The 21,139-nt window shown below is 50.0% G+C and overlaps 1 protein-coding gene across 1 annotated transcript in view; it reads right to left on the bottom strand.

Annotated features, from left to right (window-relative positions):
* The window catches only part of ALDH2 (aldehyde dehydrogenase 2 family member), a 43,165-nt gene extending 28,324 nt beyond the window's left edge, over positions 1-14,841 (bottom strand). Inside the window, exon 1 of the mRNA XM_054442159.2 lies at positions 14,547-14,841. Within this exon, the coding sequence (XP_054298134.1) occupies positions 14,547-14,660 (114 nt within the window). The 5' untranslated portion in view covers positions 14,661-14,841. The remainder of the gene's footprint in view (positions 1-14,546) is intronic.
* Positions 14,842-21,139: the final 6,298 nt, after the last annotated feature.

The following is a 21,139-nucleotide window of genomic DNA, read 5'->3' as shown; positions in this document are numbered from 1 at the left end:
GCCAAGTGACCTTGGGTAAGTCAGTTGACTTTTCAGTGCCGCGGTTTCTTTAAAAAATGAAGAGAATGTTCCTACTTGTTCTAGTTATCCATTGCTGTGTAACAAAGCACCCTAAAACTTGGTGGCTTAAAATGATTTCTTACCTCCCACAGGAGAGTCCCCTGGTTGGGCTCATCTGGGCAGAGTTCCCTTGTGTGGCTACAGTGTGAGGACAGCTGGGGCCAATAGTCATCCACCTCTGAGGCTGGATGTGCAAGATGGCTTCTGCACTTACTCGTCTGGCACCACGTGGCTGCTTGGGCTTCCTGACTGCATGGCTGGCTCAAGCTAGTCCAACTTCCCACATGGCAGCTGGCTTCCCCTGAGACAGTGTTCCTAGAGACCCAGGTGGAAGCTGAAAGGCTTCCTAAGATCTAGCTTCAGAAGTCACTTGGCCTCATTTCTGCCACCAAATTCTGTTGGTCAAAGTGAGTCACAGCCTCAGCCCAGAGTCCCAGGTTGAGGAGAGAGCCTCCCCTTCTCCCTAGAAGGAATGGCAAACAATTTGCAACCACCTTCATTCTATTCCACTCCCACACAAATTTGTTGTGAGAACTAAATTAGATTATTCTTTTTATTGTTTTTTTTCTTTTTTGAGACAGGGTCTCACTCTGTTGCCCAGGCTGGAGTACAGTGGCGTGATCATGGCTCCCTGTAGCCTCTTCCTCTTAAGCTCAAGTGATCCTCCTGCCTCAGCCTCCTGAGTAGCTGGGACCACAGGCACATGCCACTACGCCTGGCTAATTTTTGTATTTCTTGTAGAGACGAGGTCCCTCTATGTTCCCCAGGCTGGACTCAAGCGATACTCCCTCCTCAGCCACCCAAGGTCCTGGGATTGCAGGCATGAGTCACCATGCCCAGCCTTAGATTATTATTTCACTCACTCAGCAAATACTTAATGAACACCTGCAATGGGCAGGCACAGTTCTAGGGCTGAGGACAGAGTAGAGCCAAAAGCCAACAAAGACCATGCTCTCATGGTGCCGAAGAAATAAAGAGGCAATCAAACACAGAAGACCACCTCAGACTGTACAGAGGAAGGTGAAGGGAAGAACAGGATCCAAAGAAGGTGACTAAGGTTGGGGGGTAGAGAACTCCAGCCGTAGTGGTAGGGGCAGGTCGCCCTGAGGAGCAGACATTTGACCGAGTCCTGAATGATGAAAAGGAGGGGTCCACAGGAAAAGCTGGAGGACCAGCAGTCCAGGCTGTGGAATAGCAAGTGCAAAGGCCCCAGGGCAGGAATAAGTCTGGTAGATTTGAGAAAAAGCAGAGGTGGCCAGAGTTACTGGTGAACCACAAACGAAGTGATAAAAAACGGGGTCAGGGAGGACGGCGGGTCCCAAGACGGTTCCACCTCTAGAATGTAATTCAGACCAGGCCATCACCCAACCAAGCCACATCTGGGGGAAAGACTTCCTTCCTCATGAGGCCAATGTCAGAGAGCTAAACCCCTCCATTTGCTCAGAGGAAGGGTCCTTACTTATTACCTAAAGTCAACTATTAAAGTGCAGGGCTGCATGCGGTGTTCATGCCTGTAATCCCAGCACTTTGGGAGGCTGGGGTGGGCAGATCACCTTAGGTCCGGAGTTTGAGACCAGTCTGGCCAACACGGTGAAACCCCATCTCTACTAAAAATACAAAAAATTAGCCAGGTGTGGTGGCGGGCGCCTGTAGTCCCAGCTACTCGGGAGGCTGAGGCAGGAGAATCGCTTGAACTCGGGAGGCAGAGGTTGCAGTTAGCCAAGATCACACCATTGCACTCCAGCCTGGGCAACGAGAGTGAAACTCTGTCTCAAAAAATAAAAATAAATACATACATAAAGTGCCAGAGTTCGCCCTCTGCTTTCCAGGCACTGGGCGATGGTCTTGGGGAGTGCAGAGAAGACATCTCCCAGCAAGCTGTTCCCTTCAGGCTTGGTAAACCAGTCTCCTGGCAGGGTCCATGGTCACCTCGCCAGTGCTGGGGCAAAGGCTACAGGTGACATGAAGGCAAAGACATCTGCCTCTCTGCCTGCCTTCCTTGGGAGTCCCTTTGGCCCCAGCATCCCTGCATGTCCTGGCCCTGGCCTAGAACTCCAGTGAGACATCTGTGGTCACTCGGGGCCAGAGTCTCGGACCATAAAGAATACCAAGCTGCCAAGCAAAGCCTGGAGCGAGGCGCACAACAGGGCTGGGGAGGGGTGGCCAGGCTCACTGGTCAAAAGCAGACATTTGGCCTGGCACAGTGGCTCACACCTGTAGTCCCAGCACTTTTGGAGGCCAAGGCATGAGAACTGCTTGAGCTCAGGAATTTGAGACCAACCTGAGTAACATAGAGACCTCCATCTCCACAAAAAAATGAAAAATTAGCCAAGTGTGGTAGCATGCGCCTGTAATCCCAGCTACTTAGGAGGCTGAGATGGACGGATCACTTGCTTGAGGCTGGGAGGTTGAGGCTGCAGTGAGCCATGATCACACCACTACCTCCAGCCTGGGTGACAGAGCAAGACCCTGTCTCAAAAAAGAAAACACAAAAAGGAGCAGAGGTTCAAGACAAGAATCTGGGTGGCCGGACACAGTGGCTCAAGCCTGTAATCCCAACAATTTGGGAGGCCAAGGCGGGAGGATTGCTTGAGCTCAGGAGTTCGAAACCAACGTGGGTAACATAGTGAGACCCTCTCTCCACAAAAAATGAAAAATTAGCCAGGTGTGGTTGTGTGCCTATAGTCCCAGCTACTCAGGAGGCTGAGGTGGGAGGATCACTTGAGCCTGGGAGGTTGAGGCTGCAGTGAGCCGTGATTGCACCACTGCACTCCAGGCTGGGTGACAGAAAAAGACTCTTAAAAAAAAAAAAAAAAGAATCTGGACGAATATGGGCTTTTTTTTCCCCCTGAGATGGAGTCTCATTCTGTCGCCCAGGCTGGAGTGCAGTGGCGCAATCTCAGCTCACTGCAAGCTCCGTCTCCCAGGTTCACACCATTCTCCTGCCTCAGCCTCCTAAGCAGCTGGGACTATAGGCGCCTGCCACCACGCCCGGCTAATTTTTCTGTGTTTTTAGCAGAGACGGGGTTTCACCGAGTTAGCCAGGATGGTCTCAATCTCCTGACCTCGTGATCCGCCCATCTGGGCCTCCCAAAGTGCTGGGATTACAGGCATGAGGGTTTTTTTTTTTTTTTTTAGACAAAGTCTGGCTCTTGTCCCCCAGGCTGGAGTGCAATGGAGTGATCCCAGCTCACTGCAACCTCCGCCTCTCAGGTTCAAGCGATTCTCCTGCCTCAGCCTCCCGAGTAGCTGGGATTACAGATGCCTGCCACCATGCCCGGCTAATTTTTGTATTTCTAGTAGAGATGGGGTTTCACCATGTTGGCCAGGCTGGTCTCCAACTCCTGACCTCAGGTGATCCGCCTGCCTCGGCCTCTCAAAGTGCCGGGATTACAGGCGTGAGCCACCGCGCCTGGCTGAATATGGGCTCTTTTGCTCCTGATTTTGTCACATGGGACAAGGACCTCACCCCTGTGTCTTTGTTTCCTCATCTGTAGGGTGGGAATCACCCTAGAGCCCCCTTTTTATAAAGCTGTGTGAGGGTCTGAAGTCTCTGTGCCAAGCATGGAGTGAATGCCCAACACCATGACGATGGCAGGGTGGAAACAGAGTGCCCCAGGAAGGAGTCGTTCAGGTAAGGGCCTAGCAGGAATCATATTCCCAGGCTGAAATTTGTTCCGCATAATCTCTATGGTGGAATCCGCAGCTGTGCACCCACAGGAAAGGCTCTTGGCACCGGAGAAGAACATGGGTAAACATTAACCGGGCTTCTGGAGGCGTGTTTGTGTGGTTTCATATTAGTTAGTCAATCGTTAATTTTTAGGGAAATGGCACCCTTCTTTCTTTCCACGGGAGGGCTGGGTCATTTCCAGTGTGGGGACAGGTGTGGCAATAAAGAGTTCAGGCTCAAAGCCAGGAGACTGCCATACCTAAGTTCAAGCTGGACTATGCTGTGCCTGGGCAGCGGGCCCTGGGTGTTTACTCCCCGACTCTGAAAGTCAGCTCCTCCTCGGGGTGCCCGTGGAGGAGAAGGGAGTTCCAGGGTCTGCCTGCTGGAAGATGGGGGCTCACAGGCATGGGGGGCAGGCAGGCAGCCTGTAGCCATTGCGTGAACATCCTTCTCTCCTTCCCCCTGCAGCACAGGCTCAGGGTTCACACCTCACACACAACTGCCTCGCAGCAAAGCACTTGGGTCAGCAGGCTGAGGAGAGTACAGAGAAGCACTAGGCTGGGCTAGGTGGAAGTAGGTCTGGTTGGCCTTGTACTATTCCCAAGCTTCTCCTTCCTCCCCCACCCAGGGAGAAAGTCCACTCAGCCCTCTGCGTGTCATGGACACAGCTAACATTCACTAGCTGCCCCTCAAGAACCAGACCCGCACCAGCGGTTCTGTGTACTTGGATTGTTCCCATTTAAACCTCATAGCAAACCTAGGAGATGAATTTCATCCTCTCCACTTCACAGCAGAGGATGCTAGGCACAGAAGAGTCCAGCCACTTGGCTCTAGGTCACACAGCAGCAAAGGCAGAGCCAGGCTTTGAAGCCAGGTCTTTGGGACTCCAAGGCCTGTGTTTTTCCCTCAGTTCTTCCAACTCCAACCTCCAGCCATAGCCCAGGTCTGCCTTCAAGGAGGCTGGAATTCTGATTCCCGAATCTCCATCTTTATGGTTTACTTACTGACTCAACACAGGTTGATTTCAAATTTTGATTCTGAGCCAGGCACAGTGGCTCATCCCTGTAATCCCAGCACTTTGAGAGGCCAAGGCAGGTGGATCATTTGCGGTCAGGAGTTCGAGACCAGCCTGGACAACATGGTGAAACCCCGTCTCTACTAAAAATGCAAAAATTAGCTGGGCATGGTGTCACTTGCCTGTAATCCCAGCTACTCGACAGGCTGAGGCAGGAGAATTGCTTGAACCTAGGAGATGGAGGTTGCAGTGAGCCAAGATTGCACCACTGTACTCCAATCTGGGCAACAGAGTCTCAAAAAAAAAAAATTTTATTCTGCATGTTGTAAAAAGCATCAACCTCAAAGCCAAACAGATCTGGGTTTGAATTTTTTTTCTTAAATAAAGGTGGGATTTTTTTTGTATTTTTTGTAGAGATGGGCTTTCACCATGTTGGCCAGGCTGGTCCCAAACTCCTGTGCTCAAGTGATCCTCCTTGCCTTGGACTCCTAAAGTGCTGGGATTACAGCTGTGAGCCACCATGCCCGGCCTGGGTTTGAATTCTGACTCCATCCCTCACAGATTTGACCCTGGGCAAATCCCTTCACTTCCCAGATGCCTCATCGAGTACTTCTGGGGGCCGATGTGAAGGTTAAATGCAAGAACGAGTGTACAGTTCCTAAGCTAGGACCTTGCCCGCAGGGGGTCCTGCAGTGTTCTAGATCCTGCAGCTCTCGTAGCTTAAAGATTCTTAGGAGTGAGGGCCAGGTCTCTACTCTTTATGTTGTTCCCTGCACCAAAGCATACTAAATTGTCCTGGATTTTAAACTTTATTTTGCAAAGATCAGGAAGTAGGAAGGGGAGAGGTCAGCCAGTCTGGCTAAAACCCCATCAGCCCCACCCCTTCCTCGCTGCGCTGGCCCCTCTGATTTAGATTAGGATCCTGGAAAGACCACTCCCTTGCATGTTAGCCTTTCAAAGCCCAGAATGTTCTCAGTCACCCTTCACCGTTGAATCAGGCTGCATTTTCAACAACCCATCTTCCCTTCTCCACTGATAAGATAAACTTGGGTCTGCCGAGTAGGACGCTGGAAACTTCCTCCGGTTTACATTTCCCATTTCCCTTCTCCTAGAGCCAGACTCAGTGGCCTCCCTCCCCGGTGGGGGGCTGTGTAGGAACTGTTCTCACACTGAGTTTCTGCCAAAGTTCTGCTTCAAGTGAGGAGCAGTTTTCCTGAATAAACACCAGTGCAGACTCTGGGCCAAATGCTTTATAACCTCCTGACCTGAAACCCGAAGCTTGACTTACATAACACACTTAACCCAGAAGCTCTTGGGCGGGGCGGGGCGGGGCGGGGCGGGGCGGGGGGGTGTCCTAGCTCCCACTTCCTCTTTATAGTTTCCAGAAGCAGAGTGATGTCTGGAGTTGACACTTTCAATCTAGACTGTTGGCAAAACATAAAGATTTTCTATCAAAATACTCTAATTCCTACATATTTTAATAAATACGTCTCACTTTGTTTTGTAAAAGTTGGATTCATTCACCCATGCATTCCATAAGCTTTCACTGACAGCCCTGGCCACTCCAGCACAGGGAGTCCAACAGCCAAGTCCTGGCTTCCGGGAGCTGAAGTCCTGGTGAGGAGAGGGCGCGGTAAACAAGCAAAACCAAGCAAGTGAGAAGCGGAAGGAGGCTTGGCCAGCTGAGGGGTCTGAAGAGTGACTGCTAGGAAGAGCCTGGGGACAGGAGGAATGGCTGCAGGGTGTAGGTGAGGGGAGAGCGGGGGACTTGCGATTCTACCCGCTGTGTGCCAGGATCTGCACTTGATGCTGGGAAGACCCAGGAGACCAGAGAACTGGGACACTGCCGTGTCCTTTCTAAGTGGGCGTAATAGACTTGCTATTTGCTAACTCGCTTTTCTCAGTTAGTTTCTCTTGGACATTATTCCACAGGCAGCTCTGCCTCATGTTAAGCCACACAGCGTTCCTCAACACGGTCAGGCCATGGTTTATTTAACGATTTCCTACAAATGCACTTTTAGGACAAGTGATTGCCATTCCAGCAACAGCTGCGGCGAACCCTTTCACATGTGTTTTTGCAAACATGGAGCAGATTACTGTGTAGAAATTAGAACTACTGAGTTAGAGGGTAACAGGATCCCTCTTCACCTTGGATATCTTGTTCTCCATGCCAGGCAGAGACTTAGTGGTGATTGTGGTGGTCAAGGGGCTCAGAAGCTGGGGCAGGGTCAGTGTCCAGAGCAGGGACAACTGGACCTTGGGGGCGGGGGCGAGACCAAGGCCAGGAGAGAATGAAATTCTGGCCACCACCCCCAGACCTCATCACAATGGGTGGTTATCATCTGCCCACCCATTGAAAGGCTAAACTCCAATGAAAGGCTCCAATGAAAGGCTAAACTGTGTTCAGTAGTTCTGATTTAAGGAGGCAGGACACATTCTAGAAAGATTTCAGTTCAAGCTTTGATGCATGAAAGAACTGGGCATGTTACCTAGGAAATCCCCGTCCCTGGAACACCATATTTTCCCAAAGAGTGAGCAAGCTAATGGCGCGGTTTTGCAGCCTGGGATGATCCCAACGGCATATGCTCTTTCACTTGCTAATCTGCAGTTAGGTGATTATGTCCGATGGAAAGCAGATGCCATTGCTTGTATTACAAGATTCCAGGGAGTAAAGTTCAAGACAAACACGGAATGCCACACACATTCCCTCTCCCCCACACATAATCCAGAACCCCAGGTTAGCTGGGGATCAAGGCGAGGGGCAGTCATCTCCCCAGGCTTGCTCGGGACACTCCCGAACCAAGACTAACCCAGGCAGACGACACCAGCCCTCTGCCCCACTCCCCCACCCCAGGGCCTTTTTTCACCACTTCAAAGATGGGAGGTTCAATTCTACTCTGGACTGTTTGCCAGACAGGCGCGGTTTCAACTTGTTCTGCTTACGGTTTGGCAATCTCTATCTTGCTGCAATGGACTTTCCCTGGGCCAGTTTCACCACTCCCTATGCGTCCCCATGTTCCCACTCTTTTAAACTTCCAAATACTTTGCAATAAGGCCCTTTTGAGTAGAAATACTGGGTTCCCATTAAGCAACCCTTTACCTCACTTCTGGAGCACAAAACTGTAAACATGGTTTCATAAATGGCAACCATTCATTATTCAATAAATATTTACCCAACAGTGATCCTATGCCAAGGTGCTAGGTGCCAGGAATGCAAAAGTGAACAATACAAACATGGCTCCTCCTCTCTGATTTTAAAATTCTATTCAATTGTCCCTTAAATGTTTATCAATACATTCTTATGGTCTGATCATTATTCAGGGAGGTCAAATTCACATTAAGTTATAAGTTTGAAAGTGGGCTTCAAATTCTGCCCTGCCAAACCTTCAGACACATGCCCTCAGTTATACTTAGTGTGAACTTGACCTCCCTGAGCCTCAGTTTCCTCACCCACGAGACGGGACAGCAATACTACCAGGCTTATAGAGTTGCAGGTAGGATGAAGGGTGAATGCAGGTAGAAGTCCTCAGTAGAGGGCCTGATGGAAAATAGGTGATGAATAATCATGATTACTGGAGCAGGGAATACATACACATGTCCACAACATGTAAATTCTCAACTCAACTTGACCTCAGGAACACAAACATTATTATAGCCCCGTCACCTGAAACTCAAGTGTGTCCCACAGATTCTGGGCAGGCAGGAAGTATTGAATGCCTATTTGTGTTCTCTGATTAAAAACATGGGCCGGGCACGGTGGCTCATGCCTGTAATCCCAGCACTTTGGGAGGCTGAGGCGGGCGGTGTCACTGGGCCCCACCACAACCTCCGCCTCCCGGGTTCAAGCGTTTCTCTTGTCTCAGCCTCCCAGGTAGCTGGGATTACAGGCACATGCCACCACACCGGCCAATTTTTGTATTTTTAGTAGAGACGGGGTTTCTTCATATTGGTCAGGCTGGTCTCGACCTGAGGTGATCCGCCGGCCTCGGCCTCCCAAAGTGCTGGGATTACAGGCATGAGCCACCACGCCCAGCCTGCCTAAATCTATTTCTTTTTGTTGTTTTTTTTTTGAGACAGAGTCTCACTCTGTCGCTAGGCCTCACTCTCATGCCAGGGCGTGAGCCGCCATGCCCGGCCACCTAAATCTATTTCTATAGAGGCTCTTAAAACTCCTAGCTGGACGTGGTGGCCCATGCCTGTAATCCCAGTGCCTCTAGTGGCTGAGGCGGGAGGATCGCTTCAGCCCAAGAGTTTGAGGTTGCAGTGAGTTATGATCATGCCACTGCACTCCAGCCTGGGCAACAGATCAAGACCTTGCCTCAAAAAAAAAAAAAAAAAAACAACCAAAAAAAAAAGAGGCCGGGTGCGGTGGCTCACGCCTGTAATCCCAGCACTTTGGGAGGCCAAGGCGGGTGGATCACAAGGTCAGGAGTTTGAGACTAGCCTGGCCAACATGGTGAAACCCCAACTCTACTAAAAATACAAAATTAGCTGGGCATGGTGGCAGCACCCGTAATCCCAGCTACTCAGGAGGCTGAGGCAGGAGAATCGCTTGAACCCGGGAGGCAGAGGTTGCAGTGAGCCGTGATCGTGCCACTGCACTTCAGCCTGGGCGACAGAGTGAGACTACATCTCAAAAACAAAAACAAAAACAAAGAACACTCCTAAAGAAGTCATCAACCTGTACAATCAATAGGGAGATTCAGTCAGCACAAAGTCATTCCAAAACACAGGTTTTGGCTCATTCTGTAAGAATCTCCCAGGCAAACAAGAAAAAGCAAATTTCTGCTTCAGATATACTGTTAACAGTGATTATCTGCAGGGGCGGCACATCAGGGGACCATTATATTTTTTCTTTTTTCTTTTAATATCTGCTCATGGGGTATCAAGTTTTTTTTTGTTTTTTGGGGAGTTTTATTCAGATGAAGTCTCACTCTGTCACCCAGGCTGGAGTACAGTGGTGCGATCTTGGCTCACTGCCACCTCTGCCTCCCGAGTTAAAGTGATTCTCATGCCTCAGCCTCCGGAGTAGCTGGGATTACAAGCGTGGGCCACCAGGCCTAGCTAATTTTTGTATTTTTAGCAGAGTCGGGGTTTCACCATGTTGGTCAGGCTGGTCTCGAACTCCTGTGCTCAAGCAATCTGCCCGCCTCAGCCTCCCGAAGTGCTGAGATTACAGGCGTGAGCCACCGTGTCTGGCCAATTTTTAAAGAAATCAAACATTTAAATAAAGCCAGAGTCCTCGTTCATCACTACCCCTATCCTGTCCTGCCCACTCAGGCAGTAACCGCCCTCACACCAAGGAGAATTTTCCTTCCAGCACATTCTTACATATTTTTTATGGAGATCTGTCTATCTACATGAAATATAAAGTTTTGTTTTGTACAGTTTTCACGGTTTCATATGGTGTAGAGTGCTGGACATTTTTCCTCCTTGACATATTGTTTTTGACATACATTATTTGTACAGGTTGAGCCAATGATTTGTAATTGCTACATGCAGAGGATTATTCTCTCCTATAACTGTAACATAGGTGTTCATCTATGGAGCTCAAGCTGGCTTATTTCCTAAGCTTTTACTGACATAAAAAAAGTTGCAATGAACATTTCTGTATGGTGCCTATGTATGCTTCCAGTGTTGCCCAGGACGGAGTGCAGTGGCAAGATCAAAGCTCACTGAAGCCTCAAACTCCTTGGCTCAAGCAATCCTCCTGCCTCAGCCTCCCAAGTAGCTTGAACTACAGGTGCTCACCACCATGTCCAGCTAATTTTTTAGTTTTTGTAGAGATGGAGTTGTGCTATGTTGCCCAGGCTGGTCTCGAACTCCTGGGGTTAAGCAATCTTCCCACCTTGGCCTCTGAAAGTGCTGGGATTACAGCTGTGAGCCACCACACCTAGCCTTGGGAAATCCATCCTTAATTGCCTGTCAGTTCTCTCTTTAGTTCAGTGCTTCACGCCTGTAATCCCAGCACTTTGGGAGGCCAAGGAGGGAAGATTGCTTGAGCCTAGAAGTTCAAGACCCAGCCTGGGCAACAGGGCAAAACCCCAACTCTATAAAAATTACAAAAAATTGGCTGGCTGCAGTGGCTCATGCCTTAATCCCAGCACTTTGGGAGGCCAAGGCAGGTGGATCACCTGAAGCCAGGAGTTGAAGACCAGCCAGCCTGGCTAACATGGCGAAATCCCGTCTCCACTAAGAATACAAAAAAATTAGCCAGGTGTGGTGGTGGGCACCTGTAATCCTAGCTACTCAGGAGGCTCCAGCAGGAGAATCGCTTGAACCCGGGAAGTGGAGGTTGCAATGAGCCAAGATCACACCACTGCACTCCAGCCTGGGCAACAGAGCAAGAGTCTGTCTCAAATAAATAAAATAAAATAAAATAAAATAATACAAAAATTAGTCAGGTGTGGTGGGGTATGCCTGTAGTCTCAGCTACTTGGAAGGCTGAAGTAGGAGGGTAACTTGTTGACTGAGCCTGGGAGGTTGAGGCTGCAGTGAACACTACTACACTCCAGCCTGGGCAACAGTGAGAGACCCTGTCTCAAAACAAAAACAAAAACAGAAAGAGAGGGTAAGAATAAAGATGCAAGTTTTAATTCACCCCAAACTCCCATTCTACTTTACCACAACCTAGCTCACCCCTTTAGGAAACAAACTGCAAATACAACAGCATCCATATCAAATGGAGTTTGATCACCAAGACACTGCAAGTCCACAGTGTCACTGTTATCCCAGCTCCTGCTTAAGGCTGCAATCAATATGGAGGAACCAGTGGCCATGAAGCCAGCACTGCCTGTGGCTGTGGAAGCCTCACCCCATTTGGTCCTCACAGCAATTCGGTGATGCGATGGAATTTTACCGCACCCCCCCTTTTTTTTTTTTTTTTTTGAGACGGAGTCTGGCTCTGTCACCAAGGCTGGAATGCAGTAGGGTGATCTCGGCTCACTGCAACCTCTGCCTCCCGGGTTCAAGTGATGCTCCTGCCTCAGCCTCCCGAGTAGCTGGGATTACAGGCGCGTGCTGCCATGCCCGGCTAATTTTTGTATTTTTAGTAGAGACAGGGTTTCACTATGTTGGCCAGGCTAGTCTCGAACTCCTGAACTTGTGATCTGCCTGCCTCAGCCTCGCAAAGTGCTGGGATTACAGGTGTGAGCCACTGCACCCAGCCATTTTACCCCATTTTACAGATGAGGCAGCTGAGGTGCAGAGTCCACTGCTGTACGCACTGTCCCTCTTCCCTGCTGAGTCAGCAATAAGGCCACACTGCAAACATCCCAGGGGGCTCTAAGAGGGCCAGTTCCAGCACGGCGCCACCAGAGTGGAATGCTCTGCGGTCCTTAGAAAGGGTTAAATAAGATCTGAACATACTCAGAATGATAACCCAGGTACATTGTTCAGTGAGACGGGGAGCTTCAGAATATAAGTGGTTGCATCTCATTTATGTTAAAAAAAAAAAAAAGTCTGGTGTGCTTGCATTCTCTCTCTCTCTCTCTCGCTGCAGGCACTTATAAATGCAAACAAAATGTCTACAAGAGACACACCCACCTGTTCACAGTGCTCTTGGAGGGAATAAAATGGGGTATCCAGAGAGGTTTATTTATTTACTTATTTTTTAAGAGATGGGTTCTTCTCCATTGCCCAGGCTGGAGTGCAGTGGCACAATCATAGTTCACTGCAGCCTTACATCTAATCTCAAGCAATCTTCCCACCTTGGCATCCCAAAGTGCTGGGATTACAGGCATGAACCACCTTGACTGACTGTGTCCAGAGAGTTGTAAGTCAGTCCTCTGCAATTTTATACAGTGGGCATGTGTTACTTTAATGATCTCAAAAAGTCTGATAAAGAAAAGCAGCCACAGGGAATTGACTTGGCTCCTCCAGCCTACACCCACAGAGTAAATCTGGAGAACAGGACGTGTTACCTATGGGTCTGGGTGCACATCTGGACCCAGCTGCCTCACCTGCATGTGATGAAGGATAAAGATTTTAATCAGATCCTGTGGCCAGAAGGGTTCCTAGGGTGATGAATGTGGCTGTTCCTTGAGGACATTTCTGAGACAGAGTCTTGCTCTGTTGCTCAGACTAAGTGTAGTGGCCCAATCATAGCTCACTGCAGCCTCGAACTCCTAGGCTCAAGTGATCCTCCCACCTCAGCCTCCCATATAGCTGGGACTACAGGCATGTGCCACCACACCTGACTAATTTACTTTTTTAGTAGAGACTAGAGACAGGGTCTTGCTATGTTGCCCAGGCTGGTCTCGAAATCCTAGGCTCAAGGGATCATCCCACCTCGGCCTCCCAAAATGCTGGGATTTACAGGCATGAGCTACTGCACTTGGCCTCTGCTAGATCTTTTGATGCTCAAGTCTTCCAAGCATGAACTTGCACAGGCTGCCAAGGGAGCCATAGCTGCTGCCTTTTTAGCTTGTGTTATGCAAAAGACATTTTATTTTATCCTTTTAAAAATTCCCTCGCAAATGACCTTTGTAACATCCCCTAAAATCACACGCATGTGCCTTTACCCATCACATATATCCAGATGTGCAGCCACACTCAGGGCCAGACCAGCAGGTGTGCTGTTGAAAGCAGCTGGCTAGGAGCCAGCTCTACAGCATTCCAAATCAGCAATAGTCCCAGAGGATCGGTGGTCCCTTTGTTCCCACCCAGAATCACAACATACCATGGAATGTTCTGGTTAGGGGCTTACTCCTGGAAGTTCAGCTGTGAACCCCAACTATGCCATGACTTTGGTCTTTAGGTGAGTCACTAAACCTCTTTGTGACTCAGTCTCTTCATCTATAAAATGGAGAATTACAGTCCCTTCCTACTGAGGCTGTTGTAAAAATTACCTTAAATTGCAAAACAGGTAGACACTTAGAACAGTGCCAGGCACAAAGGCTGTGCAGAGAGGACAGGAGCTGTGATTAACTATGAAGTGACTGGTTGATGAGGGCCTGTGTGAACCTCACCCTCAGAGCGCCTTTCCATTTATAGGAGAAAAAGCTTAAGTCAGAGAAGGCAGCCAACATGCACTGGCACGAACAAAACAAACTCTTTCATAACCAATTTCAGCCTCTGTGAAGTCCAGAACTTTAACCAAACTCAAAGATCAAAACAAAAAATATTCCAAAGTATTACTGATTGAGCAATCAATAAATGGACCACGGGAATCAGTTTTATCCTGGAAAGCTCCTCCTTGGTTTGGTCGAAGCCGGCGTTGGAAGCCGCAGACACCCCTTGGGGTCGGCCCCCTGGGGCCGAAGGTCCTCCAGGATTCCCTCCTCCCAGCCATGGAAGCAACCGAGCGTGGCCTCGCCCATGGTGAACTGGAGAACGTGGCTGCAAATCACCTCTTTCCTGGTTTTTCCTTTTGAACTCCTTGGATGAGGGTATGAGTCAGGGGGTAAAGGGGATGACTAAGGAAAAGACAGAAAAGTTCCTGCAAAGAGGGACTTGGCCGCGTCTTCTGAGTGGGTGAGGGTGGGGACCCTGCGGAGACCCGAAAGCAAGGACCATGCGGAGAACGGAACCCCGAGAGTTGGCGCTGGAAAACAGACCGAGGCTGGGCGAAGACGGAGAGGGGACCCAAGTCACGGGGAAATGGGAGGGGACTGTCAGAGGCGGCGAAGGGGCTAAAATGTTTGCAGGAGAGGAAGGGGCAGATGTGCTTCCACGTCAGCCTCTGCAAACCCCTCGAGCCCCAGATGAGTACACTGGGGCCCACGGCGGCGCGGGGCCTTCCTAGGGGCATGCGGGGACTCGGGCTGGAGAACAAAGCGCGAGCCCGGCCGGTGGGCTCACCTGGTTGCAGAAGACCTCGGGCTGCTGGTTGGGGGCAGGCACGGCCTGGGTGGCGGCAGCTGACAAGAGGCGGCGGCCCAGGCGGGGCCCGAAGTGGGCGGCAGCGCGCAACATCGCAGCAGGCTAGCGGACAGCGAGCGGACTGAGAGCAGAGCTAGGAGCTCAGGGCCACTGAGCCGACCCCGCTCCCCGCCCCGCGCGGCCGCCAATGGAAAGGCGGGGCGGGCCGGGGGCGGGGCCGCCTCTCCCCATCCTCGGGCTGGGGCGCGCAGCTGATGCAGGCGGAGTGGGTGGTGCTAGGTACACCCGGCCCGTGGCTGGCCCGTGGCTGCCCCCTGGCTGCCCCCTGGCTCGCGCGACGCCTCCGCGCCTGCCACCGCCCTCCTCCTGTGCGGAAAGACCCGGCCCCGCGAACGCAGCTCGCCTTGGTTGCGCCCCCAATGTGTGCCTTTGACCCCAATGTGAACAGGCCCGAGCCAGGGCGACCCTGACCTCCCCGGCTGATGCTCCAGGTGAAGAGACCGGCAGTAAACCCAACAGCGAGATCATTTCGGAGGTGAAGGAGATGAACGAGGTGACATGGATGGGGCAGACGGCACTGCTTTTATAAGTACCATGGTCAGGAAATGACAAGTGAGACCTGAATGATGACAGGGAACAGCAAGGGCAAAGGCCAGGAGATGGGACCACCTGGCACGTGTTAGAGAAATGGAAAGAATGAATGGAGCCCAGTTAACAAGGAGAGAGGCGGCCAGGGCCAGGGCAGGGAGGGTCTTGGAAGCAGTGGTTCAGAGTTTAGAACAGGATGTTTTGCATGATTTGCTTTTTTTTTTTTTTTTTTTTTTTTTTGAGACGGAGTCTCGCTCTGTCGCCCAGGCTGGAGTGCAGTGGCACGATCTTGGCTCACTGCAAGCTCTGCCTCCCGGGTTCACACCATTCTCCTGCCTCAGCCTCCGGAGTAGCTGGGACTACAGGCGCCCGCCACCACGCCCGGCTAATTTTTTGTATTTTTAGTAGAGACGGGGTTTCACCGTGTTAGCCAGGATGGTCTCGATCTCTTGACCTTGTGATCCACCTGCCTCGGCCTCCCAAAGTGCTGGGATTACAGGCGTGAGCCACCGCGCCGGGCGGTGGGACTCTGATTTCAACACCAGATTCCACCAAAGTCGCCCTGGGGGCTCAGCACCATTCCACACAAACCAGAGGAAGAAAAGGCATGGGGGTGGCCCATGGGAGGTTTCTGTGGGCTGAGCCTGCTCGCCTGGCTGGATTTCAATCACACAACCATGCCTCCATGCAAAAGAGTCTGGGAAATGAGTGACCCTGTGTGCCAGGAAGAAGGGAAATAGGTTTGGAGATCAGCTGCAGAGATAATCTGATAACCAAGACTCCCTTCCTTCTCTGAATTCAGCCATGCAGGCCCCACTTCCCCTTCCCAATGGCAACTTGCTTTTTTTTTTTTTTTTAGATGGAGTTTCACTCTTGTTGCCCAGGCTGGCACCATGTGGGCTCACTGCAACTTCCACCTCCCAGGTTCTAGCAATTCTCCTGTCTCAGCCTCCTGAGTGGCTGGGATTACAGGTGCATGCCACCACACTTGGTTAATTTTTGTATTTTTAGTACAGATGGGGTTTCATCATATTGGTCAAGCTGGTCTCGAACTCCTGACCTTAGGTGATCCACCCACCTCGGCCTCCCAAAGTTCTGGGATTACGGGCGTGAGCCACCGCGCCAGGTACTTTTTTTCCCTTAATACTGTGTGTGGAGATCGTTTTGTCACAGCACACAAGGACTATGTCCCCATTCTCTTCAACAGTTTCATGGTATTCCTCTAGATACATGAGGTAGTTTTATTTCATGAATTTCCTATGATGGCCATTTAGGTTGTTTCCAATCTTTTGCCACTACAAACAATGCCACAATGTATGTTCTTGATTTGCTTAAGAAATTAATAGAAATGAGGCTGGCACGGTGACTCGTGCCTGTAATCTCAGCACTCTGGGGGGAAGCTGAGGTGGGTGGATCACTTGAGGTCAGGAGTTCGAGACCAGCCTGGCCAACATGGTGAAACCCCGTCTCTACTAAACACACACACACACTCACCCACCCACCCACACACACACACACACAATTAGCCAGGAATGGTCGCAGTGCCTGTAATCCCAGCTACTCCAGAAGGTGAGGCAGGAGATTGCTTGAATCTGGGAGACGGAGGTTGCAGTGAGCCAAGAGCTGAGATCCTGCCACTGAACTCCAGCCTGGGTGATAGAGTGAGACTACATCTCAGAAAAAAAAAAAAAAAAAAAAGAAAGAAAGAAGAAAGAAAAGAAATTAGTAGAAATGGAACAAAGAATATTTACAATTTAAATACAGATATATTACCCTCCAAAGAAGTTTGATTAATTTATGCCCCACTCCCTGTCATGTCTGAGTTTCCTTACGCCCTCACCAGTAGAAGTTTCAGGATTTTTTTTTAGCTTTGCTAATCTGAGAGATGAAAAAGTGGCATTTCACTACCACATTAATTTGCTTCTCTTTTACGAGTGAGCTTGAGCATCTCTGCCTAGATGAAGTCATGCATGTTTCCTCTGCTATGAACTAGCTGCTCATGTCTCTGGCTCACTTTTCTATTGGATTGTTGGTCTTTCTGAAATTGATTTGTAGGTGCTTTATATGTATCCAGGCAATTAACATTTTGTCTATCATATATGGCACAAATACATCCTGCCAGTCATCTTTTTACTACTAAGTGCCTGTAAGTAGCTATTTCTGAACTACTGTATATTCTGTGTCATTGATCTCTGTATACGTGTGCCGGTATGACACTGTTTTCATCACTGTAGCTTTCTCCTAAGTCTTTTCGTTTTTTTTCCCCAAGACCAGAGTCTTGCTGTCACCCAGGCTGGAGTGCAGTAGCACAATCATGACTTGCTGCAGCCTCCACCTCCCAGGCTCAATTGATCCTCCCACCTCAGCCTCCTTAGTAGTTGTGATTACAGGTGCATGCCACCATGCCTGACTGATATGGTTTCACTGCGTCCCTACCCAAATCTCATCTAGAATTGTAACTCCCACAATTCCCATATGTTGTGGGAAGAACCTAGTGGGAGGTGACTGAATTATGGGGGCAGGTCTTTACTGCACTGTTCTTTTGATAGTGAATGAGTCTCACGAGATCTGATGGTTTTAAAAACAGGAGTTTCCCTGCACAAGCTCTTTTTCTGCCTGCTGCCATTCATGTAAGACGTGACTTGCTCCTCCTTGCCTTCTGCCATGATTGTGAGGCCTCCCCAGCTATGTGGAACTATAAGTCCATTAAACTTCTTTTCTTTTTTTTTTTTTTGAGACAGAGTCTCGCTCTGTCATTCAGGCTGCAGTGCAGTGGTGCGATCTTGGCTCACTGCAACCTCCGCTTCCCAGATTCAAGCGATTCTCCTTCCTCAGCCTCCCAAGTAGCTAGGATTACAGACGTGCCACCACGCCTGGCTAATTTTTGTATTTTTTAGTAGAGACGGGGTTTCAACATGTTGGCCGGGCTAGTCTCGAACTCCTGACCTCAGGTGATCCGCCTGCCTTGGCCTCCCAAAGTGCTGGGATTACAGGCATGAGCCACTGCACCTGGCCTAAACCTCTTTTGTAAATTGCCCAGTCTCAGGTATGTCTTTATTAGCAGCATGAAAACGGACTAAGGCACCAGCTAATTTTTTTTTTTTTTTTTTTTTTTTTTGTAGAGATAGGGTCTCTTTATGTTGCCCCTGCTGGTCTTGAACCCCTGGGCTCAAGCAGTCGGCCCACCTTGGCCTCCCAAAATGCTGAGACTACAGGCATGTGCCACCATGCCCGGCCGCCTCCTAAGTCTTAATAGCTTGTACTAATATTTCTCTTAACCAAGATCTTTCAGCCTGGAAGTGATGAGGTTGCACATGTGCCTTCGAGGGATTCCTCTGAGAACTGCATGGAAACTCAGTTGTAGAGGGAAGGCAGGCCAGAGGCAGAGAGATGAGGAGGGCTCAGTTGGCAGAGAGAGTGTGAAGGTGGAATTGACAGGTAGCTGTGTGGAAATGAGGGCGAGAGAGGAGTGGAGGGGGTGCTGAGGCTCTTACCATGTGCTGTTCCCCATGATGGGGGAGCCAGGAGCAGCAGTAAACTTGGTTGTGGGGAGGGGAAGGAGAAAATGAGCTGACTTATCCACATTCACATACATCGATACCATGTGGGCAACGTGCTTCGTCCCTGCTGGTGTGCGTGGTGTGTGTCTCAGTGCAGGACACGCTGGTCCACAGGTTCGTTTATTCTGGTTTGTCTGCGGTCTGTGGTGCTCACCATAATCCTAACCGGCAGCTCTCTCATCCCTGGTGCCCTACTGTTGGTGCACCTGTTCCACCCATGTCCTGCCCTCTCTCCTCATGGAAATCTTCCCTATCAAGATCCAGCCCAAGTCCCATCTTCTGGGAAGTCTTTTGTGACCATAGTAGCCTTCCTTAGCTGTTTTTTGTTTTTTTTTTTTTTGAGACGGAGTCTCTCTCTGTTGCCCCAAGCTGCAGTGCAGTGGTACCATCTCAGTTCACTGCAACCTCTGCCTCCTGGGTTCAAGCGATTCTCCTGCCTCAAGCCTCCCAAGTAGCTGGGATTACAGGCATGCACCACCATGCCTGGTTAATGTTTGCATTTTTAGTGGAGACAGGGTTTCGCCATATTAGCCAGGCTGGTCTCAAACTCCTGGCCTCAAGTGATCCACCCAAGTTGGCCTCCCAAAATGCTGGGATTACAGGTGTGAGCCACCACATTCGGCCTCAGCTGCTTTCACATAGTCCTCAACCAAATACTGCAGACCAAAATCACCTGGATGTGTTAAAACTCTATTGTAATTATGGCTCCTTGTGGCTCAGTCTCTCCAAAGCATGAACTAAAACTTAACTCTCAACCTAGATTTTGCCCTGACAGTCTGAGGCTTTCCTCTCTTCCACGTTTCTTTCCATCCGTTTCCTGGTTCTTCATCACCCCTTGTCTGTGGGCTCACTGGCAGGAATGGGGCCGGCAGAAGCACAGGCAAGCCGCTTGACATCCTCTAAGATATTCAAATTCTTAGCTTTCAACTACTCTGAAACCTTTGATTGTTAGGGCACAACTGATGTGCTTTCAGGCTTTAAAAAACCCTAGTTCCACTTGCTCTCTAACAAAGGTGGTGACTGAGGTCTCCTTCAGGGTCACTGACTGGTGAGATTCTATATGTTTGGTTGTTTAGTCCCCGTTCTGGGACACTGACTCTGTCTATGGAAGCTCTTTGTTGCTGTTGTTGCAAACAATGATGTTAGGTGAGGAATTTAAAGCCCCATTTTAACAGGAAGACATCTGGCTGGGGGCAGTGGCTCAGCCTGTAATCCAACACTTTGGGAGGCCGAGGTGGGCGGATCATCTGAAGTTGGGAGTTCTAGACCAGCCTGACCAACATGGAGAAGCCCCGTCTCTACTAAAAATACAAAATTAGCCAGGTGTAGTGGTGCATGCCTGTAATCCCAGCTACTTGGGAGGCTGAGGAAGGAGAATCGCTTTAACCCGAGAGGCGGAGGTTGCTGTGAGCTGAGATAATGCCATTGCACTGCAGCCTGGGCAACAAGAGCAAAACTCCATCTCAAAAGCAAAACAAAACAAAACACAGTAAGACATCTGCCCTCACAGGTAGGAGGAAAAATGTGGTCAGCCCTGAGCCCCAGCTCTGCCCTCCTTGTTTGCATATGTACACACACACACACACACACACACACACACACACACACACACACACACTCTCTCTCTCTCTCTCTCTCTCTCTCTCTCAGACACACAGCTGGCTCGACACCCCACATGCAGCCAGGGCCACAGGGCAGACACCCCCATCATGGAGCCTGACCCCCGAAGAGGCAGTCGGGGGGGCATCCCGGAGATTATTCTGGAAGCATCAGAAGCTCATGCACTTCTTGAGGGCACAGCACGCTCTCCTTGGTGACATAAGCCTCATCATCTTCCTCCTTTCCTAGGTGAGGAGGCCAGTACCTCTCAGAGGTGATCTTAACGATTCATGCCATGGAGTAGAAAGAGCTCTGGGATCTTCTGAATTTAGGTTTGAATTCACTGACAAGCTGTGTGATCTTAAGCAAGTTGTGCAACTCCTTTGAACCTCTGTCTCCTCATCTCTAGCAGGGGCAGAATAAAAGGATCTGCCAATTGTTATAGGGTTCAACATAACTGACCAGGTGCAGTGGCTCATGCCTGTAATCCCAGCACTTTAGGAGGCTGAGGCGGGTCAATCACCTGTCAGGAGTTCAAGACCAACCTGGCCAACATGGTGAAACCGTCTCTACTAAAATTACAAAAATTAGCCAGGCGTGGTGGTGCGTGCCTGTAGTCCCAGCTGCTCAGGAAGCTGAGACAGGAAAATCACTTGAACCCGCGAGGCAGAGGCTGCAGTGAGCTGAGATCGCACCACTGCACTCCAGCCCGCACAACAGAGTGAGACTCTGTCTCAAAAAACAACAATAATAATAATAATAATAATAATAATAATAATATACAGATAGTTCTTGGCACCTGGTATGTACTAAATACCCAGTAGC

The sequence above is a fragment of the Pongo pygmaeus genome, chromosome 10 (assembly GCF_028885625.2).
Source record: "Pongo pygmaeus isolate AG05252 chromosome 10, NHGRI_mPonPyg2-v2.0_pri, whole genome shotgun sequence".
Classification (NCBI taxonomy): Eukaryota; Metazoa; Chordata; class Mammalia; order Primates; family Hominidae; genus Pongo; species Pongo pygmaeus.
This window is presented reverse-complemented; position numbering and strand designations above follow the sequence as displayed.